We start from the raw sequence: 23,132 nt of genomic DNA, 5'->3' as shown, positions 1-23,132 counted from the left end.
GAAAAAATCTCAACAGGAGAAATAGCATTGCCAGCTCACTGAAGAGAAACCTCAACAGGAGAAACAGAATGGCAGTCTCACTGAAGAGAAACCTCAACAGGAGAAAATAAAGTTCCAGTCACAGCCAGAATCCAGGAGGTATTCGAATAGCAACCATCACCTGCTGGGAAATAGAGCATACTGGAGATACAGGAGGAGTGCCAGCCAATAGGACCACCTGTTAATCAGTTTCTCTATCTCCGCCTGCTGGTAGATGTGTGCTATCCCATTGGTCTCTGGATTCATCTGCTGCTGTTGCTAAAGAAAAGTGGCATTGTGAGACTCAAAGGTGAAGGGGAGGAATATGTAAAAGCTGATAAAGAAAAGGGCAAATTGCTTAACAAATATTTCTGTTCTGTGTTCATGGCTGAAGCGCCGGGAAACAGGAATCTCAGAAAACAAACGTGAATAGGGATGGAGGAGAGTTGCGAGGAGCTAGCTAAAATAAAGGTAGACAAAGCGATGGGGCCGAATGGTGTACATCCGAGGGTGCTGAAGGAACTTAAGGAAGTTCTGGTAGCTTTGCTGACTGACCTTTTCAATAAGTCAGGAGTGGTACCAGAGCACTGGAGTAGCGCAGATGTGGTGCCTCTCCACAAAAGTGGATGTGAAGAAGTAGGGAATTATAGGCCGATAAATCTAACTTCTGTGGTAAGCAAATTAATGGAAACGCTTTTAAAACGGAGAATGGTCAAGTTTCTGGAATCCTGTGGAGGTCAGGACCGGAGGCAATATGGATTTACTAGAGGTAGATCTTGTCAGATAAATCTGATCAATTTCTTTGACTGGGTGACTTGAGAATTGGATAGAGGACGTGTGCTAGATGTGGTATATTTAGATTTTAGCAAAGCCTTTGACAGTATTCCACACAGACATCTGATAAATAAACTGAATGCCCTTGGGATGGGTCCCAAACTGGCGGGCTGGGTCAGGAACTGGTTTAGTGGAAGGCGACAGAGGGTAGTGATCAATGGAGATCACTCTGAGGAAAGGGATGTTACCAGTGGTGTGCCTCAAGGTTCTGTTCTTGGGCCCGTTCTTTTTAACATTTTTATAAATGCTTTTGCTGAAGGGTTGTTGGGTAAGATTTGCCTCTTTGCGGATGATACCAAAATCTGCACTAGAGTAGACACACTGGATGGTGTGAATAACATGAAGAAAGACCTGGCGAAGCTTGAAGAATGGTCTGAAATTTGGCAGCTAAAATTTAATGCTAAGAAATGCAAGGTCATGCATTTGGGCTGCAAAAACCCGAGGGAACGGTACAGTTTAGGGGGTGAAGAACTTATGTGCACGACGGAAGAGTAACACGATGGAAGAGCGGGACTTGGGTGTGATTGTATGTGATGATCTTAAGGTGGCCAAACTGTTTGAAAAGGTGACGGCGAAAGCTAGAAGGATACAGTGGTGCCTCGCATAACGGACGCCTCGCACAGCGAACGCTGCGCACAACGAACTTTATGTCTTGATCCGTACAACGAACTTCGTTTCACACAACGAAGTCGCCCGAGCTGCATCCTTCCGCGCAGGCACTGCGCTTAACTGCCCTCTCTCCGCCTGGTTCCCTCTTGCCCCCCCGACTCCCCGACACGATCGGGGCAAAAAGGAGCCCAAGCCCTCTTGCCCCGCCGATTCCCCAACTCCCCACACAATATCGGGCCAGGAGGGAGCCCAAGTCCTCCTGGCCACGGCGACCCCCTAACCCCACCCTGCACTACATTACGGGCAGGAGGGATCCCAGGCCCTCCTGCCCTCGACGCAAACCCCCCCTCCCCCCAACGACCGCCCCCCCCCCAAGAACCTCCGACCGCCCCCCCAGCCGACCCGCGACCCCCCTGGCCGACCCCCACGACACCCCCAACCCCCTTCCCCGTACCTTTCTGTAGTTGGCCGGACAGACGGGAGCCAAACCCGCCTGTCCGGCAGGCAGCCAACGACGGAATGAGGCCGGATTGGCCCATCCGTCCCAAAGCTCCGCCTACTGGTGGGGCCTAAGGCGCCTGGGCCAATCAGAATAGGCCCGGGAGCCTTAGGTCCCTCCTGGGGGCGGGGCCTGAGGCACATGGGCCCAACCCGACCATGTGCCTCAGGCCCTGCCCCCAGGAGGGACCTAAGGCTCCCGGGCCTATTCTGATTGGCCCAGGCGCCTTAGGCCCCACCAGTAGGCGGAGCTTTGGGACGGATGGGCCAATCCGGCCTCATTCCGTCGATGGCTGCCTGCCGGACAGGCGGGTTTGGCTCCCGTCTGTCCGGCCAACTACAGAAAGGTACGGGGAAGGGGGTTGGGGGTGTCGTGGGGGTCGGCCAGGGGGGTCGCGGGTCGGCTGGGGGGGCGGTCGGAGGTTCTTGGGGGGGGCGGTCGTTGGGGGGAGGGGGGGTTTGCGTCGAGGGCAGGAGGGCCTGGGATCCCTCCTGCCCGTAATGTAGTGCAGGGTGGGGTTAGGGGGTCGCCTTGGCCAGGAGGACTTGGGCTCCCTCCTGGCCCGATATTGTCGGGGAGTTGGGGAATCGGCGGGGCAAGAGGGCTTGAGCTCCCTCTTGCCCCGATCGTGTCGGGGGGTCGGGGGGGGCAAGAGGGCTTGAGCTCCCTCTTGCCCCGATCGTGTCGGGGAGTCGGGGGGGCAAGAGGGCTTGAGCTCCCTCTTGCCCCGATCGTGTCGGGGAGTCAGGGGGGCAAGAGGGCTTGAGCTCCCTCTTGCCCCGATCGTGTCGGGGAGTCGGGGGGGGGGGCAAGAGGGCTTGAGCTCCCTCTTGCCCCGATCGTGTCGGGGAGGCGGGGGGGCAAGAGGGCTTGAGCTCCCTCTTGCCCCGATCGTGTCGGGGGTGCCAGGGACCACACGGAGTCACCCACCGTACCACCCGATTCGGGTAAGCGCAGGTATCGGTGGGTGGCTTATTTGCGGGGGGGTGCCTTATTTTACATTTTTTTCTAAAAAGGGGGGGCTGTCTTATTTGATGGCCCTGCCTTATCATCGGGGAAACACGGTAGAAAAAAAAAAAAAAAATGAACAGTTAAGTCCCAGTTTTTGCCGCTGAGACTCTGCCCTCTCACTGTAAAATTAGACTCTACTTAGTCTGTCTTTAAATTTAAAAAATGTGTGTTGTTTTAAAAAACAATTATGTTTTTAGATGTATCTAAATAAAAATAATAACCAAAAATTTATCTTTTTTTATGTCATCTTAGCATATTTTATGCTACAGAACGAATTATTTTTTTTAACATGTATTGTTATGGGAAAACGCGTTTCACATAACGAACTTTTCGCATAACAAACTTGCTCCTGGAACGAATTAAGTTCGTTGTGTGAGGCACCACTGTACTAGGTTGCAAAAGGAGAGGTAAGGCCAGTAGGAAAAAGGAGGTATTGATGCCTCTGTATAAGACTCTGGCGAGACCTAATTTAGAATATTGTGTACAATTCTGGAGGCCGCATCTTCAAAAAGATATAAAAAGGATGGAGTTGGTCCAGAGAAAGGCTACTAAAATGGTGTGTGGTCTTTGTGATAAGGCGTATGGGGACAGTAAGGGAATTTTTCAAGTACCTTTCTTATTTCTAATCTTAATGTATATTTTCTGTAAACCGCTTAGGACCTAACGGATGTAGCGGTATATAAGAAATAAATTACATTACATTACATTAAAGATCTCAATCTGTATACTTTAAAGCAGCGGTCTCAAACTTGTGGCCCGGGAGACACATGTGGCCCGCCAGGTACTATTTTGAGGCCCTTGGTATGTTTATCATAAATCACAGAAGTAAAATGAAACAGTTTCTTGATCATATGTCTCTTTAGCTATAAATTGCATTATTATTATTAAGACTTAGCTAAAAGGAAAGCTTTATAATCTATAAAGCGTTTTACCTCATGGAAAACTCATTTCTTTAATAAGACATTAACTATTTTTCTGAGGCCCTCCAAGTACCTACAAATCCCAAAATGTGGCCCTGCAAAGGGTTTGAGTTTGAGACCACTGCTTTAGAGGAAAGGCGGGAGAAGAGAGATATGATAGACGTTTAAATATCTACATAATATAAAATGTGCACGAGTCGAATCTCTTTCATTTGAAAGGAAACTCTGCAATGAGAGGGCATAGGATGAAGTTAAGAGGCGATAGGCTTCGGAGTAATCTGAAGAAATACTTATTTTTATGGAAAGGATAGTAAATGTGTGGAGCAGTCTCCCGGAAGAGGTGGTAGAAAGAGACCGTCTCTGAATTCAAGAGGGTCTAGGATAGATACGTAGGATCTCTCAAAGATAGAAAGATAATGATTAATGGGGATGGGCAGACTAGATGGGCCATTTGGCCTTTATCTGCCATCATGTTTCTATGTTCCTATGTTCTATGTAGCTGAGTTTGTTCTAAGTAATAAGCCAAGGTTCGTTTGTAGTCCAAAGTATGACGAGCTGTTTCTCCAGAGTCAGAATGAGGCTTGGGAAAGAACACTGGAAGAATAATTGATTGATATGAAATTCAGTAATTATTTTTAGGAGGAACTTTGGATGGGTGTGAAGCACTACTTTTGTCATGGTGGAACACTGTAAAAGGCAGGTCCACCACCAGTGCTTGGAACTCGTTTACTTGATGAGCAGAAGTAATGGAGATGAGAAATACTACTTTCCAAGTGAGATATTTGAGATGAGCTGAAGACATTGGTTCAAAAAGGAGGTTTCATGAGTCTAGAAAAAACATTAAGATCCCAAACCACTGGAGCCGGTTTGAGATGAACTGAAGACATTGATACAAAAAGGAGGCTTCATGAGTCTAGAAAGAACAACATTAAGATCCCAAACCACTGGAGGCGGTTTTGAGAGGTGGTCTGATATTGAAAAGTCCTTTCATGACACTGGAAACAAGAGGATAAGCAGTCAGGAAGTTTACCGTTGACTGGTCCATGAAAGCATTGATAGCACTAAGATGAATTCTTGCTGAAGTGGTTTTAAGACCTGAGTTAGATAAATGGATAAGATAATCCAATACTGAAGAGAGAGAGAATGAAGCATCATGATGAAGAGTACACCACATAGAAAACCATGTCCACTTTTGTTGATAGCACCGTTGTGTAGAAGGTTATCTGGATGCACCCAAAATGAGCCAGACAGGAACAGTGTCAGCAGAGGTCATCCTGAGAGGTACCAAGTTGTCAGGTGCAAGGACTAGAGACTGGAACATAAGAGATCCTTGACTGTGTGTGAGAAGAGATGGAAAGATCTGCAGGGGTACTGGTTCCTTGAGATTGAGCTGAAGTAAAAGGAAGAACCATGGTTGTCTGGGCCACCGAGAGGCTATGAGGAACATGGTGGTCGATTCTTGTTTGAGCTTGACTAACGTCTTAAGAATGAGAGCAATTGATGGAAACGCATAAGATGAATTTATGCGTCCAATCCAGAAGAAAATCATCTGCCTCTAGATGTTGGAGAGTACTGTCTGGAGCACAATCGAGGCAGCTTGTGATTGGGGGTGATGATGCAAACGGGTCCCCCCCAAAGAGAGAATATCGGATGCAAGACTGTGCAGCCAGAGAATCTGCTGAGTTTGTCAGCAAGAGAATTCTTCTTACCTTGATTATAGATCCCTTTGAGGTATATGTTGTATGCAATAGCCCAGTGTAAAATCTTCTAGGCCTCCTGACAAAGAGGAGAGCCTGTTCCTCCTTGCTTGTTTATGTAATTCATTGCTCCTCTGGAAAGATTTGAAGAGTTCATCCACCAAGAGACTGACAAGTGAAGATGTGACTGAAATCTTCTGTGAGAGTGGATCTAGAACTTGAGACCATTGAGGTGTCCTGAGATGGAGTCTCACAAAGGAAGTAACATGGACTGTGGATGCCATGTGACCCAATAGCATCATCATCCTCCTGGCTGAGATGGACGGAAGGTGATAAGCCCAGTTGCAAAGTAGAATCAAATTGTCTTGTCTTTGCTGAGGTAGGAATGCCCCGAGTTGAATGGTGTCAAGCAGGGCCTCTATGAATTGAAGAGTTTGAGAGGGTTGAAGTTGAAATTTCAGAAAGTTGACTTTGAACCCCAACTGCTAAAAAAACAGGATTGCTGTGTTGCTGAATGCACTCCTTGAGGGGAGACATCTTTTATTAGCCAATCGTCGAGAAAGAAAAAAAACTTGGAATCCTTGAGACAAGAGGGAACAAACCACCATATGGATTCAACTTCTTGATAAAATTCCCAAGAATTGAAAATTGTAGTGTAGACCAGTGTTCTTCAATCTTTTTGACACCTATGGACTGACAGAAATAAAAGAATAATTTTGTGGTCCAGCACTGGTCCACAGACCGACAATTGAAGAACACTGGGCTAAGTTGTGGGCCAGACCCTGCCCATCTCCGCCCCTATAATAGTACTAATTATAACACCATTTTTTCCATTCATTTTTCATGTATATGTGAATATACACATATACACACACACACACAAAATATAGACACAGAAAATGTACATTCTCAGAACTGACACAATTCAAACACTAAATTAAAAAATAAAATCATTCCCCCTACCTTTGTTGTCTCCCTCCCTCCACACTGTGCCTTACCTTCTGGCCTGTTCCCGCCTGGCCGTTTTATGCTACCTCCGGTATTATCTTCAAGTCAGCTCCCTGTTGCTCACTGCTGCAGTGTATAAAGCCGCAGGCAGTGTCTCCTCGCGCGCTGGAAGCCTTCCCTCTGACATTGCGACTTCAAGAGAGGCAACTTCCAGTTCAGGCGAATGACACATGCAGGAGCCACTGCCCCCAGCTTTGTGCAACGTGGCAGTGAGGAAGAGGAAACAGGCCCGAAGATAACGCTGCATCGATTGCACGGCGGTTGAAGAGCACTGGTGTAGACCATGTTTAAATACTGTTGGAAATCAAAGAGCTGTAGATGAAAACCATTACAAACAACTCAAAGATTTTAAAAAAATGGAGTGTAATCTTCCTGAGGGACTGTAATAAATAACACACAGATCAAGTAAAACCCAAGGCCACATTGAAAATATGGTAAAAGTAAAAGCAGTGGGTGAAAAAAGCCCAGGAAAATAAAGGATGGTAATAGACCTACTGCTTAACAGTACAAAGGCCTTGAGCCAAGTGATGAGAAATGCCATAGAAGTACTCCGAGATCCAAGGTAGAGTTACTTCTATTATTGTTGCTGCCCAGAAACAGACAATATAAGAGAAGATGGTCTGTGAACAACAGATCTGTATCTCATCGAAGATTTCCAAAAATGAGACTTAACTTTTTCTTATTCAATGTATTCCAAGTCTATTCATGCTGAGCTAACTTTTGTGCAGCCATCTCTATGGACTCACCAAATGGCTCCTTCCCCAAACATGGAATTGGCCAGCCTATTTTAGAGATTGATGTCAATATCCGAGAGTCTGAGCCAAGCTAAGCGTCTCATGACTATTGACATAGCAGATGCTCTAGAGGACATTTGAAAAGCATCAGAGTATACATGTCACAGTTTGAGAAAGAGAATGTATAGAGCATTGGTAGGCCGAAAGGTGTTCTGAAGGAATATATTGTTAAAGATAATAATAATAATAATAATAATAATAGTTTATTTTTATATACCGCCATACCCATGCGAGTTCAAGGCGGTTTACATTGAGTTACATTAGGGTCTGCATAGACAGGCAGATTTACAATTATTTGTCAGAATTACAGATTTGTTATTAGAATTACAGAGTAACAGAGTTTCAATTATTTATCAGCTTTATTTGAACTAGACAGAGGATGAGGAAAGAGGGGAAAAAAGGGGGAGGGCCTCATAAGGGGGCCTGATTGGGGAGGGGGGGAGATATTGTCAGGGGGGGGAACAATTCGGGTCTTGTTTGCGGAATAGGTAAGTTTTAAGTGATTTTCTGAACCCGAGGTAAGTGGGGGCCTCTAGTATCATTTGTGCTAGCCATGGGTTCAGCTTGGCTGCTTGGAAGGCGAAAGTTCTGTCAAGGAATCTTTTGAAGTGACAAAGTTTGGGTGAGGGGAAGGCGAACAGCTGAATACGACGGGATTTCTTGTTGGTGCGGTAGAGGTTGAAGTGAGGGTTGATGTAACTTGGTGAGGAACCATTTACCGTCCTGTAACAGAAGCATGCGAATTTGTAAAGGACTCTAGACTCGAAAGGCAGCCAGTGGAGTTGGTGGTAGAATGGGGTGACATGTTCCCATTTCTTTAGGCCAAAGAGACAGACATGTAGAATAATTGAGGATTCTACTCAGCATAGAGTTTTGGTAAAGGCAACGGCCAAATCTGCCCATATTACGGTCCTCACAACTTGGAGGTAAAACAGAATGGACTTTAGTATCAAAATATTTCTTCAGAGTCGATTCCACTAATAGAGAATGATGTGGAAGTTGATGACTGTCAAAACCAGGAGTAGGAAAGATTTTATATACAGAATCCAGATTAGCAGGAGTAGATTTTACAGACAAAGGTGTCTCCCAATTTTTAAAGAGAGTTTGTTAAACTTGTCATGTAATGGCAAGTTGGAGAATTCTCTGGGAGACTCAGTAAAATTGAATATACAGTCAAACCTCAGTTTACGAGTGCACCGGTTTGCGAGTGTTTTGCAAGACGAGCAAAACATTCGCAAAATTGGCGCCTCGGAAACCGAGGTTGACTCGATTTATGAGCACCCCTCCACAATCCTACATCCTCTACCGAGCACCCAAATAGCATTCCTTACCCCAATTTGGCACCAGCACCAACGCACAGGACATGCCGGTGCTGGTGCCAGAAGATCCTCCCTCTTGGCTGGGCCGGGCATCGAAGAGCCTCCCTCTTGGCTGGGCTGGACCGGGCCTTGAGCATTTGAGCATGTTCAAGGCCTTCTGATCTCGCTCGCTTAATTTAAGCAAGATTGTATATTTCTATGATATTTAGGTTAGATTATATTTCCAAACTTATAGATTTGTTAGAGAATATTTCCTTATAGAAGCTGCCTTGGGCTCTGCTTGAGGTCCTGTGGGAGAAACTCAATCAGACTAACCCATTTCTGACAGTAGTTCTTCCTAACTGGTATGCTATACACAAATTACTATTCCTGGATCAGGAATATTTTTTGCATACGTGTTTCTTATGATTTTGTTATTGGACAGGATTAGCCATTTAGGGACCGTTGGGTCCAGGCGGGGCTCCGAACCCTGAGGCAACTGTGGATAGAGCAGAGTGTGCTCCCTTTTGAGGCTCTTCAGGAGGAGCACAGCCTCCCGGTACCAGGATGCTTATACCCAGATTTGTACTTTTTTTGCACAAGACAGCGTTTTGGGATTTGATCTTGGGCAAGACAGCCATTGAGATAGTAGTGTGGTTTGGGGTGGGTAGGGGAGGCATATCCCGACTCTATAAAGCCCTGTTATTGGAGGAGGCCCCCTGGAACCATGCAAGGCCATCTCAGAAAGAGAGGTAGGTTATTCCTACCCTGAGGTAACATGGAGCATACTTTATCAGAGGCTATTTAAACTGCTGTCTCCTATACTCTGGTTGAAAATGGTTATAAAAAGATGTACTTACTCTGGTAAGCTCTTTTCTGGTAGATAGGCGAACCATTCTAGACTAGGGGTGGGCAATGAGGGCTGGAATCCAGTCAGGTTTTCAGGATTTCCCCAATGAATATGCATGAGATCTATTTGCATGCGCTGCCTGGAAAGCATGGAACCTGGAGAGCCGCATTCACACGATAAAGATCCAGAATAGGCCTCCAATCTTTGGAGCCTTTCTTGGGCACGATAAAGTATAGAGAGTGTCTGCCTGAGCCCGGGTGGTCAGGCAACACTGGCTCTATAGCTTGAATATCCAGCAAGTGCTGAATGGTGGCTTAAATCTTAAGCGCTTTGTCCAGGCAATCTGTAGGAGAGTCCACGAACCAATCTGTCAGAAGCCGGGCAAATTCCAATTTGTAGCCCGACTGAAGGTCGTCCAAGAATCACTGGTTGGACGTAATGTGAATCCAGGTGGCCATGCGTCATTGTGCCCTTTTGGCAGAGGGTGCAGAACGGGAGAAGAAGGCTGGGAACATCTGTAGCCAGCATACCAGTCGGGAGCCTGTGAAAAAAAACTCTTGATGTGGCACTTGCATAGTTGGGATTGCCGGGAGCCACAAAAATTAGAGCGATCAGAGCCTCTGGAGGATCTGGGTCTGCTATCAGGCAGAGTCTTAGGGAAACTGTCCATCACAGAATCCAAGAGGTCGCCCAGATCTTTGCCAAACTATAACTGCCCTTTAAAAGGCAATCTAGCCCACTGTCTGATCCAGAGCATTCTGCAGGCAGAGATGGAGTATGATGACCCCTTTGTCAAATCTTGCTTAAAGTCATAAAATGTGTCAGCCATATAATCTGTCCCAGCCAAAAGTTAAGGAGGAGGATCCACCACCTCACTTTCCAGTATGTGTAGATGAGAGACAGATGCATGCAACAAAGGACACCTCCGAAGTAGCTTTGATGACTAAAGCAGCTGCATCAAGAGTTTTCGGAGGACCATATCCAGACAGTGATCCTGCATATATTTTAGCACAGGGATAGGGAACTCCGGTCCTTGAGAGCCATATTCCAATCAGGTTTTCAGGGTTTCCCAATTAATATGCATGAGATCTATTTGCATGCACTGCTTTCAATGCATATTCATTGGGGAAATCCTAAAAACCAGACTGGAATACTGCTCTCGAGGACCGGAGTTCCTACTCCTGTTTTAGCACCACACCACCTTCACTGGGTAGAGACGTGCGTTTGGTCACCGGCGCTAGAGGTCTGCATGGGAACGGGGATTGTAGGAATCCTGTGGATCCACCCCGGCTCACTGGACTCCCATGGGGATGGAACCAGGGTTCCCAAGGCCTGGAAAGAGAATTAGTAAAAGATAGACAAAAGCAGAAACTGGAACCAAGATGATGGAAAAACAAAATGTCCCACCAGCTACAGCAAAGGAGATGTTCATTTTGAGGGGGTCTAATCTCAAATTGGGAGGCCCATCCCCCTCTCTTGGTTATGCCATCAATTGTGTTTAGTACAAAATGAAGTATTTCCTGAGTTTGTTTTGGGGTTTCCAGTTAAGTTTTGGCACATTTTTCTTATGCAACCATTGTCCTAAAAAGTGCCTCTCTCAATTCTGCTTTAAATGATTTTGATGCTGTATTCTTTGATTCTTTACTCATTGCTGCATTAAAAACCATTGTGGATCTTGAAGGACCTCTCACAAGTTACCTATGCCATATGGTGGAACCACATTTGTTTGCTCTACAGATATGAGCTTTATATTGCCAAAAATTCCAACTCTTTCAAGAAATGGTCGACAGTCACAGGATCTAATGCCTATTCTAATTCTTTCTGGTGATATATGCATCTCTTATTTCTGTTCACTGTTATTTGTTTATATTGTATTTTCTTGTTGGTTTAAATAAACTAAGACTTATAAAAACAAACAAAAAAACTGTCAGAAGTAATTGCTGCTTTTTATGGGGACAGGTAACTTTTATGGGGGGAACGGGTGGGGACAGAGGAGATTCTTCGCGGGGGTGAGCAGGGACAGGTGGGATACTGGTGGGGACGGGTGGGATTTCTGTCCCCACGCAACTCTGTAACCTGAGCAACTAAAGAATTCACCCTGGGCTGATCTAAAAGCTGCCGACACTCCTATGCCAGGGGATGCAGTGCGACGTAGCTCTAGCAATTTTAAGAGCACCCTCTGGAGAGTCAAACTGCTCTGAGACCAGGGTGCCAGGGAAAGGTGGCAGACTGTGAACACACACCACAAAGCCAGGAGGAAGAAGTGGATGGATCCGGATGAGTGACCAAATTCAACTCCTGCAAAGATTCAGAAATAACATCCAGCAGAGGCGCAGACTTAAATTAAACAAAGGATCGTAAGATGATCCCCAGGATCCAAAGATCCAACATACAGTCCCTGATCTCCCACTGCAGGAAGTGCTGTACCTGGAAAAAAGGGATCAGCAAGAGAAACATCTGCATCAGGGTCCCCCAGATTAGGGTTAGCCAGTGCCAAAGCAGCAGCAGGCTAAGGCGAGGATGTGCCCAGAGACACGCCGCCACTAAGAGATGCCATGGAGGCAGATTGGGACTGCTCAAGGGGAGAACGCCTATTTTGAAACTCAGACAATAAATTTCATATAGTCTGACAAAGTGTCCAGCTCCTAGGGCATAGAGCCACCCTTTGATGACTTAAATTTGTGTTTCTTAGGGTGTGGAGGGTCCACAGTAGAGAATGATATTGTGAAGGATTCCCGCGGCGAACAGAGGCAACCCAGGGTTAGCATGCAAAAACAGAAAACAATGTTGCCAGTTTACAGCGGAAACAAGGTCTTCCACTGCCCTGCTAGAGCAGTAGATGACCTTGTTCCCACAACAAAATCCCGCAGCAAAAATTGCACCCTGGATGAGTGCAGCAACATCCCCTTGGCTGAGCATCTACTCCCCAGTTCCCTTCATGCCTACCTTACCCAATCGAGTCAGCCACGCCACACTGAAGTCTTGAGAAGCCTGAGCAGAGACCTTTCTTTTAGCCAACGAACCCCTCCTTGATGTAACTTCCGGTTTTGAGAAACCAGAAGTTACATCAAGGAGTGACTCATCGGCTGAAGGAAAGCCTGGAGCAGGCCTCTGAAGATTTTTCAGTGTGGCAGCAGATTTTCCTGAAGGAGCCCGCACAGATGATGAAAAATCTTGAGGAAGCCTGTTCCAAGGCCTTTCTTCTGCCAAGTCCCTCCTTGATGTATTCTTCCAGTTTTGTGAATTAGGCGCAAAGGGTGCTGGGGAGGAGATGCTGACCCGTAGGTGGGGGATGTCATCTGCCACTATCGATGGGGGAGGGGATGCTGGCTATCTTCAGAGCTGGAACTGAAGGACAGTGCTGGATTTGGGCTGGGGGGAGGGGGGTTGGGCTGGAGGGAAGGGAGAGAGGTACCAATGTGGAGGGGGGACTGAAGTTGAAGGGAAAAAGAGAGGTGCTAGACCTAAAGCTGGAGTTGGAGGGAAGGGATTCGTAGCACATAGAATAGTGTTGATGATGAAGACAGGGAGATGGGCACAGAGGAAATATTAGAAAGGGAAGTTTAAGAGACAGAGAAGGGAGATGCTTGTTGAACATGGGGAAAAAAACACACACAGAGATGAAAGATGAATGGTGAGCATGGAGAAAGAAACCATGTCAAATGGTCAGGAGATCCTGGCAAGCAAGTTAAGAGTAGACAGATGGAAACAGAAACCAGAGCCCGAGACCAATGTGATATGAAGAATAAAATGACCAGACAACAAAAAGTAGAATTTTTTTTTTCTATTTTGAGATTAGAATATATCAGATTTGAAATATGTATCCTGCTAGAGCTGGTGTTAGACTATCTGAGGACTGCAAAGCCCAGGCTGTGCTTCTTTAGCTTCCAGCTGGCTTAGGACTCTCTCTGAACAGGCGGTAGTTGCCCTAGTTGCCCTACCCTAACACTATTCCTGCCATATGTATCTGAATTTCTATGTAACATTCTGTAGTACCAATTTTACTTCGGTTTTCTCAGTATTGGAGGGGATATTTGTGAGGGGGAGGAGAGGGGTTAGCGCACCTTAGTAAAAGAGGGCCTAAGCAGTGTTCTCCCTAGCGCTTTTTAGCCGGGCGCTCTGCCCGGCTAATTTAGATGCCTCCCAGCTGTCATCTGCTGCGAATCCTGCTGCTGCCACCGCTGCTAAATACATAGCCTGAAGAGCTGCCGAAAGACTCCCGCCTGACTTTAAAAAAAACAAAAAAACAAAAACCAGCAAGCGACTTGAACCCGGCGCTTGCCGGCTTCCCTTCCCTCCAAAACTGGAAGTTACGTTCCGAGGGGGCGGGAGGTAGGGAAGAAAAGGGAAGCCGGCACGGACAGTGGTACCATTAGAGCCCCAGAGCATGCAGGAGATAGGCCAGCCACGGAGGGAAGCTTACAACTTGCTGCTCTTGCTTACTTTGGGCCTTTCTCGCTGCCGGGTCCTGCCTACTTTCTGTTTCCGCAAAGGCAGGACCAAGCAACAAGGAGCAGCAAGTTGTAAGCTTCCCTCTGTCGCTGACCTTTAGGAAATAGGTCAGTGCCGGAGGGAAACTTGCAACTTGCCTTTGTCTGTAGTGAATCTGCCGGGTGTGTGAGACAGGAGGGGGGGAGGAATGGGAAGAGAAATGCTGCTGCACCCAATTAGAGGGAGGGAAGAGACATGCTGCTGCACCAAATTGGGGGAGGGGAGAAAAGACATGCTGCTGAACCCAATTGGGGGAGGGGGGAAGAGACTTGCTGCTGCGCCCAATTGGGGAGAGAGAGGGAAGGAGGGAGAAGGAAGACCAGGAAGAGGAGAGGAAAGAGATGCCAAGACCATGGGAGGGAGGGAAAGGAGATACCAGACCATGGAGTGGGAGAGAGAGATATCAGGTCATTTGGGAGGGGGGAGAAAGCAGGGCCAGATTAATGGATAGGCCCAGTAGGCACGGGCCTAGGGCCCAAAATGGTCAGGGGAGCCCACCAATGCTGTACTTTGGGGCCTCACCCTTGCTGGATTCGCTGGCGGCAGCAGCAGCGTCATCATCATCATCCCAGGCGCCCCCCAACCCGATCCGACCCTATCTCTCCCTCCTTCCCTCCCTTCCATCGCAAGTCTCTGAACAGCACCACATCACTCTAAGCAGGCTGCTTCGCAGCTTTCTCCTGCCAGTGATTCTCTCTGACGCGTCACTTATTACATCAGTGACATGCCAGAGGGAATCACTGCCAGAAGAAAGCCACGAAGCAGCCTGCTTAGAGTCTCGCAATGGGAGGGAGGGAGAGATAGATAGGAGGGTCGGGGGGAGGTGAGAGTAGCATTTTGCCCTGGGTGCTCGGCCTGGCGTCATAAACTTCTTCAGCTAGCAACAGCATTTACAATTCACTGCTGTTGCCAGCTTCAGGCCTTCCTCTCTGCCAGGTCCTATCTACTTCCTGTTTCCATGAAGGCTGAACCCGACAGAGAAGAAGGCCTGAAGCCGAAATACACTGTATGCATTTTGGCTTCTTGGCAGTTCAGTTTAACCTTTATCAACATATTTCTATTTTTAGTTTGTGATTACTTATTCCATACTGGGTGAGGATGTATCTGTGTTCTGTGTGTATGAAAGATATGGTTTTCTGTTAGCATTGACTAGCCTTGTTTGGCGAAATGCATCGGGCATGGTTCTTGGGAGCACCTTTAATAAACCTGATTTGAATCTTTCTTTTCTGCCGATCTTCTTTTGTTTCATGTTGGATTCTTTGGTGGACTGCTTGCCTTGTTTCGTTACAAGTTAACATATATGGAGTGGAACGTACTAGAGGAGTTACAGATTTGGTTGTTTATTCATACATAGGGGTTATAGTTGGTTGACTTAGAGTGAGGCAGTTGAGAGGTATTGTAAACTTGGTTATTAATATAGGCTTATATTTTGGATAGTATTACTACTTTACAATATATTTGAACACTTATATACATATGGAAAGAGTTCAGAGTTAAAGTCCTGGATAAGTAGGTGGGAAGGGAAAGAAGGGGGATTTGTTCAGCGATGTTTGGGGATTGCATAGAAGAAAAACTGCACAGATCCTGGACCTGTTGGGCTGCCGCGTAAGCGGACTGCTGGGCATGATGGACCTCAGGTCTGATCCAGCAGAGGTATTGCTTATGTTCTTATGTGCACTGGTATGCTAATCTTTGTTTGTTTTGAATTTAAAAAAAGACAAAATAGAAGTGAATAAGAAAACAGATAAATGGGGGCGGGTGTATGGGGTGTGTGGGCGGGACAGGCCCCACTATTCTTGTGTGCATAGGGACCCTCGAAGAATTAATCCTGCACGGGGGGGAAGGAGACAGATGCCAGACCAGGAGAAAGGAAGGAAGGAGGGAGAGAAAGGAAGGAGAAGAGATGCCAGATAATGGAGTGGGAGGGGAAGATGGAAGGAGAAGAGAGAGATGCCAGGGCATGGGGGAGGGAAGGGAAGGAAAGAATAGAGAGATGCCAGAGCATAGGAGAGGGGGGCGGAGACAAAAAAATAAGGAGAGGGGGTGAAGCTGAAATGAATCATGTACAAAGGAGAGAAAGGGCACAGGATATACAGTTTATTGAAGGGACATAGAAAGAGGGAAGATGCCATATGGAAAAGAGAGAGTTGCGGACACTGGATGGAAAGGGCAAAGAGGGTGGACAGTGAATGCAAGGGGCAGAGAGGGTGGACAGTGGATGCAAGGGGCAGAGAGAGAGGGCAGAGGCTGGGTGGAAGGGGCAAAGAGAGAGGACAGCTGTTGCATGGCAGGGAGAGAGGACAAATGCTGAATAGAAAGAAGAGAGCAAAAAGAAGATGATTAAAGCAGAAATGACAAAAAGTAGAAAAAATTTTTGTTGCTTTATGTAGAATCAAGTAATATTGTAACTGTAGTGATTAAAGTTTATCAATAGGAAATGGAAATAAGGCTATTTTGGGGGGACTAAACCCCTTTCCTCAGGTCAGGACAGGATACCATAACAGCAGTATACTGTACTGTCTTGAAGAAAGCTTTAACCTCTGAAAGCTAATTACTACATAATGAAAAATGGATTAGTCCAATAAAATGGTATTTTCTTATTTCTCATTTGTTTTATTTCTATTTGTTAATTTGTAAAGTGGTGATTGTTATGTAGCAATTTTTTCAAATTTACATCTACTGTCTTTATATTTTGCACAGTATTAGGGGACGTGTCACTGTTTCTGTGGTGTTAAGATTTGTCTACATATTTCTATTTTTAGTTTGTGATTATTCCATATTGGGCAAGTGTGTATAAAAAGGACATGGCTTTCTGTCAGCATCAACTGTGCAGGATCTGGCTTGTTAGTTTTACAATGGGTGTGTTGGTGTTCTAGTGCTCACTGCAGTGTTTAAGATGCTGCCTTTTCCTAGGTGCACTCTTGTTGCACCTTGTTGGATTATTACTAAAAATAACTTTTTTATATAGAGGAGGGGATTGTTAAAAAATTATCAGCACTGGCTGTCCTATATACTAGGTACGCCACTGGATTTAATGACCCTATTCTAACTTTACTATTGACGTAAGTGGTGTTGAGCTGGCATCATTTTTCCCACATAACTAAAAACACTAGCACACCTTAGTAAAAGAAAGGGTTAATTTTCCTCACCACCAAATTTTCCCATCCCACCCCACCCCACCCAGCTACTTTTTCATGCCACCCAGTTAGAAAAAATTTATGGGGAGAAAACTGCCTAAATATCTGTTTTATTGATGAATTCTATTTCTTTCTCAGTACCACTGAGGGAGAAGAAGAAAAAGAGAAACAGGAGCCAGCTTGAGACCACACACACACAAAGCAAACAGGTTTTTGTGATGTAATGTGTCTGATAAAAATATAAACACTAGACCCCGGACACTAAAGAATCACTCCTCGTCATACCACTGTAGTTGTTTTTACTATACCCCTTTTCAGAAGCTTAACAGCATCAGACTAACATTTCCAAATCACAAGAAAAATAAATCCACAAACACCATGCTAAGAATCACACCTGCTCACTGCTGAGATCCAACTCCCCAACGCCGCAATCCCAAACCACCAGCACAGTACCAGTGCCAGGCCGCACATGTAAAGCCTGCGGAGAACCAGAAAAAACAGCTGCTACACCGCAGCCCCGAACACACTGCAAAGTCAGATTCCGCATCTTGCAAACATAAAAAATATCCAGGCACCGAACCACAAGAATTACAAATAACAGCGAAACTAAAAAAAAAAACCACGCTCAATCTTAACACTTCCTAATTTCAACCTTAGCGCGTGGCCACTGGCTCCTCACAAACGCAGCGTTACGCGTACGTCAACCTGACGTTGCAGATTTATCTTTCTTAGACTCCTCCCTTAAGGCGCGCACGTTTCCGTCGTCCCAGTTCTAAGTCAGTGTTCCAGTTGAGCAGGTTTCCTGCCAAATTGGGTCTACAAGTGGTATTCTGTACAGTGGTTAACTAATGAGTTCCTAGCCTCATTCTGGTGCTCGATATAGAAATCTAGAGGGTTGTAGACGCTTGAGAGTCGATTTTTGCTTGGGTGGGGTGGAAAGCTTTCTCGTGCGGCGTTTCTTATGAGGTAAACGAGATCTAAAGGCGGCGTACGGCAGAGGAGGAGCAGGAAATGGAGAGAGAGGTTGATTCGAGTGGTTGGAGCTGAGTTTGAGTATTGCCTGATTCTGTTCTCGTTTATTGGTGATCTTAGCTCAGATCAGCAGCATAAGGTACGAACCGAGAATATATTCTTTTGTTCCATGATAGGTTTTTCTTTGAAAGTGTAGGGCAGCTGGTGTTTCTGCTTCTTAGTTTTAAGCGTGGCTTGTGTAACTTGGGTTAGCGTCCCGTCGCTATTGAGGAAGGGAAGACGGGGCGTTAAAATCCTTTATTGGGGACAGTTGGAAGCAGGTTTTGAGGGTAATTGAAATAAATAGTATAGGTGCTCTATTAATCACAGTTGTAGGGCAAGTAAAAACCCAGGCGGCTTGTTTGTGTATGTGTGTGTGTATATATATGTATATACACACACACGTGTGTATATCTAGATATAGATATACACACATACACAAACAAGCCGCCTGGGTTTCTACTTGCCCTACAACTGTGATTAATAGAGCACCATCCTCAATGTATAACAAATGGGGTTTTGCAAGCTGCCTACTTCTTCCACTTTCTTAATGTTTAGAGATTTCTCCACAGTTTGGGAGTAACTGAAGCTATCCTTCGGTATGCTGTCAACTTCTGATCCTTCCAGAGCTCTTGCAATTTTATAGTGGAAATTATTAATCGTAGGGGGACACATTTCCTTCCAAAATAGGAGAATGGATTTCAGCCTAGACAGCAGGACTTCAGGAAGTAGCGACAGTTTCTTGAGTTTTCTGAGACTTCATTCTCTAAAGACAAGCAGGCCTTATCATTATTGTGTATGGGTTATGTCATCCACTGAGCCAGGAACGAAAACGTTAGAGTACAATATCTCTTTATAAGCTTGAGGCAGTGCTCCCACTTTGAATTATGAGGGTGCTTTTCTGATCCTGCCTGACTCGCAAGCGTGGGACCAACAGTTTTGGTGGTTTTTTGTCCATCTGTGGTAAGAGGAAGATGATCTTCAGCGTCTCCTCTTAGCGTTGTTTGCTTCGCTGGGTAAACCTGTTTGATGCTTTACCTAGTGAGATTTTACCCTTTTTTTGTCTTTGGGTATTTAAATTGATCTTCCCTTACAGTATATTTGTAGTTACTTTTTCCCAGCTTTTAAGTTTTGTCTTGTGGGAAACAACAATCGCTCCCTGGATGAACTCAGGACGGATTTGGATGTGAAATAGCATAGTTTTATTTTACTCTCTTGCAAAAAGGGTGTCATTCAGGAAACGCCTAAAAACACATCTGTTCCTGAAATACTTAGGAAACCAACCTATACAATCTTAGTCCTCAACAAACGATCTCTAGAACTATCAATCACTAAGTCTGTACTTTGTTTATTCCATTCAATCTGTAACATTTCTAATCATTGTAAACTGTATAGAACTTCAAGGTCCTGCAGTATATAAATTGTTATCCCTGAACAAGGAGGCAGCATATTCTCACATATGGGTCACATCACCGACGGAGCCCCGCAGCGGACAGCCTCGAAAGCAGACTTGCTTGAAGATCTTTCTAAGAGCTTCCGAGTGCTGCACCGCGCATGCGCGCGTGCCTTCCTGCCCGAACTAGGGGGTTCGTCTCCTGTGAGGATCCTCAGTTCAAAGTTTTCCGCGGAGCCAAGAAAACCTGTTCTTTTCAGCTCTGCAGCACTTAGCCTTCTATTCACCGCGGCTGTTTCTTATTTTTTTTGTAGTTCGGTTGCTGTGTATTTTCTATGGTGTTTCTTTTAAAAAAAAAAATAACTTAATTACATTTTTTCATCCGTTCGGCAGGCCTTGGGCCTAGGCCCAACCTCTCGCATTGTTCGACATGGACTTTATTTTTTCTATGTCCCGGCCTCTTACCGGGTTTAAACGCTGCCGCCAGTGTAGTCGTGTGATTTCTCTCACTGACTCTCACTCCCGTTGTCTCTCTTGTCTGGGCCTGAGTCATTCACCTGAAGATTGTCACCGTTGTTGGACTCTTCAGTCTCGAGCTTTTCGTTGACGGTGTGCCCAATTTCACCAACTTTTTGGCGGTATGGAGCAACCTTCTGACAAGGCCTCAACCTCGGCCCCGACGGTGGCCCCGGTCTCGAAGGCCTCGATCCCGATTTCAGTGGCGGCCCCGGTCTCGAAGGCCTCGACCCCGACTTCAATGGCAGCCCCGGTCTCGAAGACCTCGACTCCAGCTTCCATCCCTGCGAAGCTCTTGACCTTGTCAGCTTCGATCTCAAAGGCTTCAACGATACCTCCTGTAAAGACGGTCTCGCTGGGTAAGTCTCCTGTCTCTCCTTCAGGTGCCGTTCCTAAGAAGCCTCCAGAGTCCTCACGACCTCCTCCTAAGCATACCTCCAAGAAAAGGGAATACTCATCTTCGAGGTCGCCCTCTTTGGAGTGCACTGTTGCACCTACGAGACCAGATCCGTGTGTCTCAGTGCCCACGCTCAAGGACATGTTGAAGTCCATCTTGACCACTCGGATATCTTCAATCGTGGCTCAACTGGTTCCGTCCTCGACTCTGCCTCTGGTAGACCAGCCTGGAAGCCAACCTGATCCTCCAGTCCTCGTATCTCGAGGCAGGTCTCGTATTTCGAAGCGGCTGTCCTCCAGTGATTTGTCACCTGAGCCTCCAGTGTTGCCTCGTTCGAAGCCTCGTTCTAAACATTCGAGGCATCTTGTTTCCAAGCTTCGTTGAGAGTCCTCTGCAGTACAATCCACTTCCATGGACACCGAGGCTTCTCTGCTTCGCTCTTCCAAATCGAAGCACAAGTCTCGTCTACCGGCTGCCTCGACTCAAAGTTCATCCAGATCAAGGACTCCTCCTTCGAAGTCAGCTATACGAAACTTTTCTCCTCCTGCCTCAACCCATTCTCTGCCTCGGACACCAGGGACTTCCATTGCGGAGTCTGAAACATAGACATTCTTTGACTCCACCTCATGATGACAGTGCAGCTTCTTCAATTACCATGCGTCTTGAATCTAAACCATTGTCTCAATACTCTAGGGAAGCTTCCCCTTCCTATTCTGTGGTTCCTCGGTCTCGTAGCATCTCCAGATGAGACCTACTCGTCCAAGTCTACGTCATTTGCTAAGTTTGTTTTGGATATGGGAGAAGCCCTCAAACTGGATCTTCATTCGGACTCCAAATATACTCCTGAATATTTGGCGGATATGGAACTTTCTCATCCACCTAAAGAGTCTTTGAGATTGCCTCTCACTCCAGTCCTTAAACAGACTTTCATTAGGAATATGGAAACTCCCTATTCTGTAACTGCTATTCCATCCAAGCTGGAATCATGTTATCGTACTGTTCCCTGTAAAGGGTTTGAAAAATCTCAACTCTCTCATCAGTCCTTGGTAGTGGAGTCATCTTTGAAAAAGGCCCATCCTTCAAAGATCTATGCTGCAGTCCCTCCAGGCAGGGAGGGTCGTACTATGGACAAATTTGGTCGTCGTTTATACCAAAACTCTATGATGGCCAACAGAGTTCTTAATTATAATTACACTTTCACCAACTATTTCAATAATTTTCTGAAACTGTTGCCTTCCTTTTATCCTGACATTTCCAAATCACGTCTTCCTGAGTTTAAGCAAATCCTCAAGACTCTTTATGCTCCAAGCCTCCTATGATGCTTTTGAATTATCCTCTCGTGTCTCTGCTTTTGCTGTAGTGATGCGTAGACTAGCCTGGCTGCGCATTGTTGACATGGACCCCAATCTTCAAGATTGTTTAACAAACTTACCTTGTCAGGGGAATGAGTTATTTGATGATTCCACTGAAGTAGCTACTAAACGTCTCTCTGAACATGAGCGCTCTTTTGCTTCTCTGCTTCGACCAAAGCCCAAGACTACACCAGCTAGGGCATTTAAACAAACTCCACGTCGTTACCCTCAGAAAACGACTCCTGCTTTTTCCAGGCCTCCACCTCGCCATCCTCAGCAGCAGCAACGTCAACAGAAGTCACAAACTCCTGCTGCCACCAAGCCAGCTCAATCTTTTTGACGTTCTCAGCCTGAGCATTCCAATCTCCCTATTTCAGAATTCCCCTCTGCCCATAGAGGGTCGCCTGTCCACTTTTTATCACCAGTGGGTGCTCATCACCTCAGATCTCTGGGTTCTTACCATCCTGCGAGAGGAATATTCTCTTCGCTTGCTTCAGGTACCTCCAGATCACCCTCCAAGAGAGTGTCCTTCCAATCAGTCGCAACTTCCCCTTCTTCACGAAGCTCGGACTCTCCTTTGCCTTTGAGCTGTCGAGGAGATTCCTCTGTCTCAGCGGAACTTGGGGTTCTATTCCCGTTACTTTCTAGTTCCCAAGAAGACGGGGGATTTACGACCCATTCTGGACCTCAGAGCTCTCAACAAATTCTTGGTCAAGGAGAAGTTATGCATGCTTTCTTTGCCGACCTTGTATTCCCTGATGGCTCAGGGAGATTGGTTGTGCTCGCTGAACGAGGAAGCTTATACTCATCCCTATTAATCCAGCCTTTCGCAAGTACCTCAGATTCAAGGTGGGGGATCTTCATTTCCAATACAGAGTCCTTCCTTTCGGCTTAGCCTCCTCCCCCAGAGTATTTACAAAATGTCTTGTGGTGGTAGCTGCAGCTCTTCGCACCCAAGGTCTTCAAGTATTTCCATACCTAGACGACTGGCTCATCAAGGCCCCCTCTATTCCTGGGGTTATTGCAGCGACCCAACAGACTATTATATTCCTTCAAAGTCTGGGGTTCCAAGTCGACTTTCCCAAGTCGCAGTTGACCCCATCAGTCTCTCCAATTCATTGGCGCAACTCTGGATACTGTCAGCCTGAGAGCGTATTTTCCACTATCAAGTCAAGATACCCTCATTCGGCTTTGTCAGCAGGTGTCTCATCTTCCATTCATTTCTGCAAGGCAAATGATGATTCTACTCGGTCACATGGCTTCCACGGTTCATGTGACTCCTTTTGCCAGACTTCAC

General features: G+C 46.2%; 2 protein-coding genes across 4 annotated transcripts in view; one reads left to right on the top strand and one right to left on the bottom strand.

The window, feature by feature from the left end:
• Positions 1-17,890, bottom strand: part of ELP1 (elongator complex protein 1) — an 882,162-nt gene extending 864,272 nt beyond the window's left edge. For 2 of the 3 annotated variants that reach the window (XM_033918151.1, XM_033918160.1), the window contains exon 1: positions 17,561-17,812. In XM_033918151.1, the coding sequence (XP_033774042.1) occupies positions 17,561-17,713 (153 nt within the window). In that variant the 5' untranslated portion in view covers positions 17,714-17,812. The other variant, XM_033918172.1, reaches the window with a different exon arrangement.
• Positions 17,891-17,950: 60 nt separating this feature from the next.
• Positions 17,951-23,132, top strand: part of TBC1D2 (TBC1 domain family member 2) — a 523,004-nt gene continuing 517,822 nt past the window's right edge. The window contains exon 1 of the mRNA XM_033918140.1: positions 17,951-18,277. The gene's annotated coding sequence lies outside the window, so the exon portion shown is untranslated. The remainder of the gene's footprint in view (positions 18,278-23,132) is intronic.

This window comes from Geotrypetes seraphini, chromosome 1, assembly GCF_902459505.1.
Source record: "Geotrypetes seraphini chromosome 1, aGeoSer1.1, whole genome shotgun sequence".
Taxonomy (NCBI): Eukaryota; Metazoa; Chordata; class Amphibia; order Gymnophiona; family Dermophiidae; genus Geotrypetes; species Geotrypetes seraphini.
The sequence above is the reverse complement of the archived record's forward strand: the minus strand, read 5'-3'. Positions and strand labels throughout refer to the sequence as shown.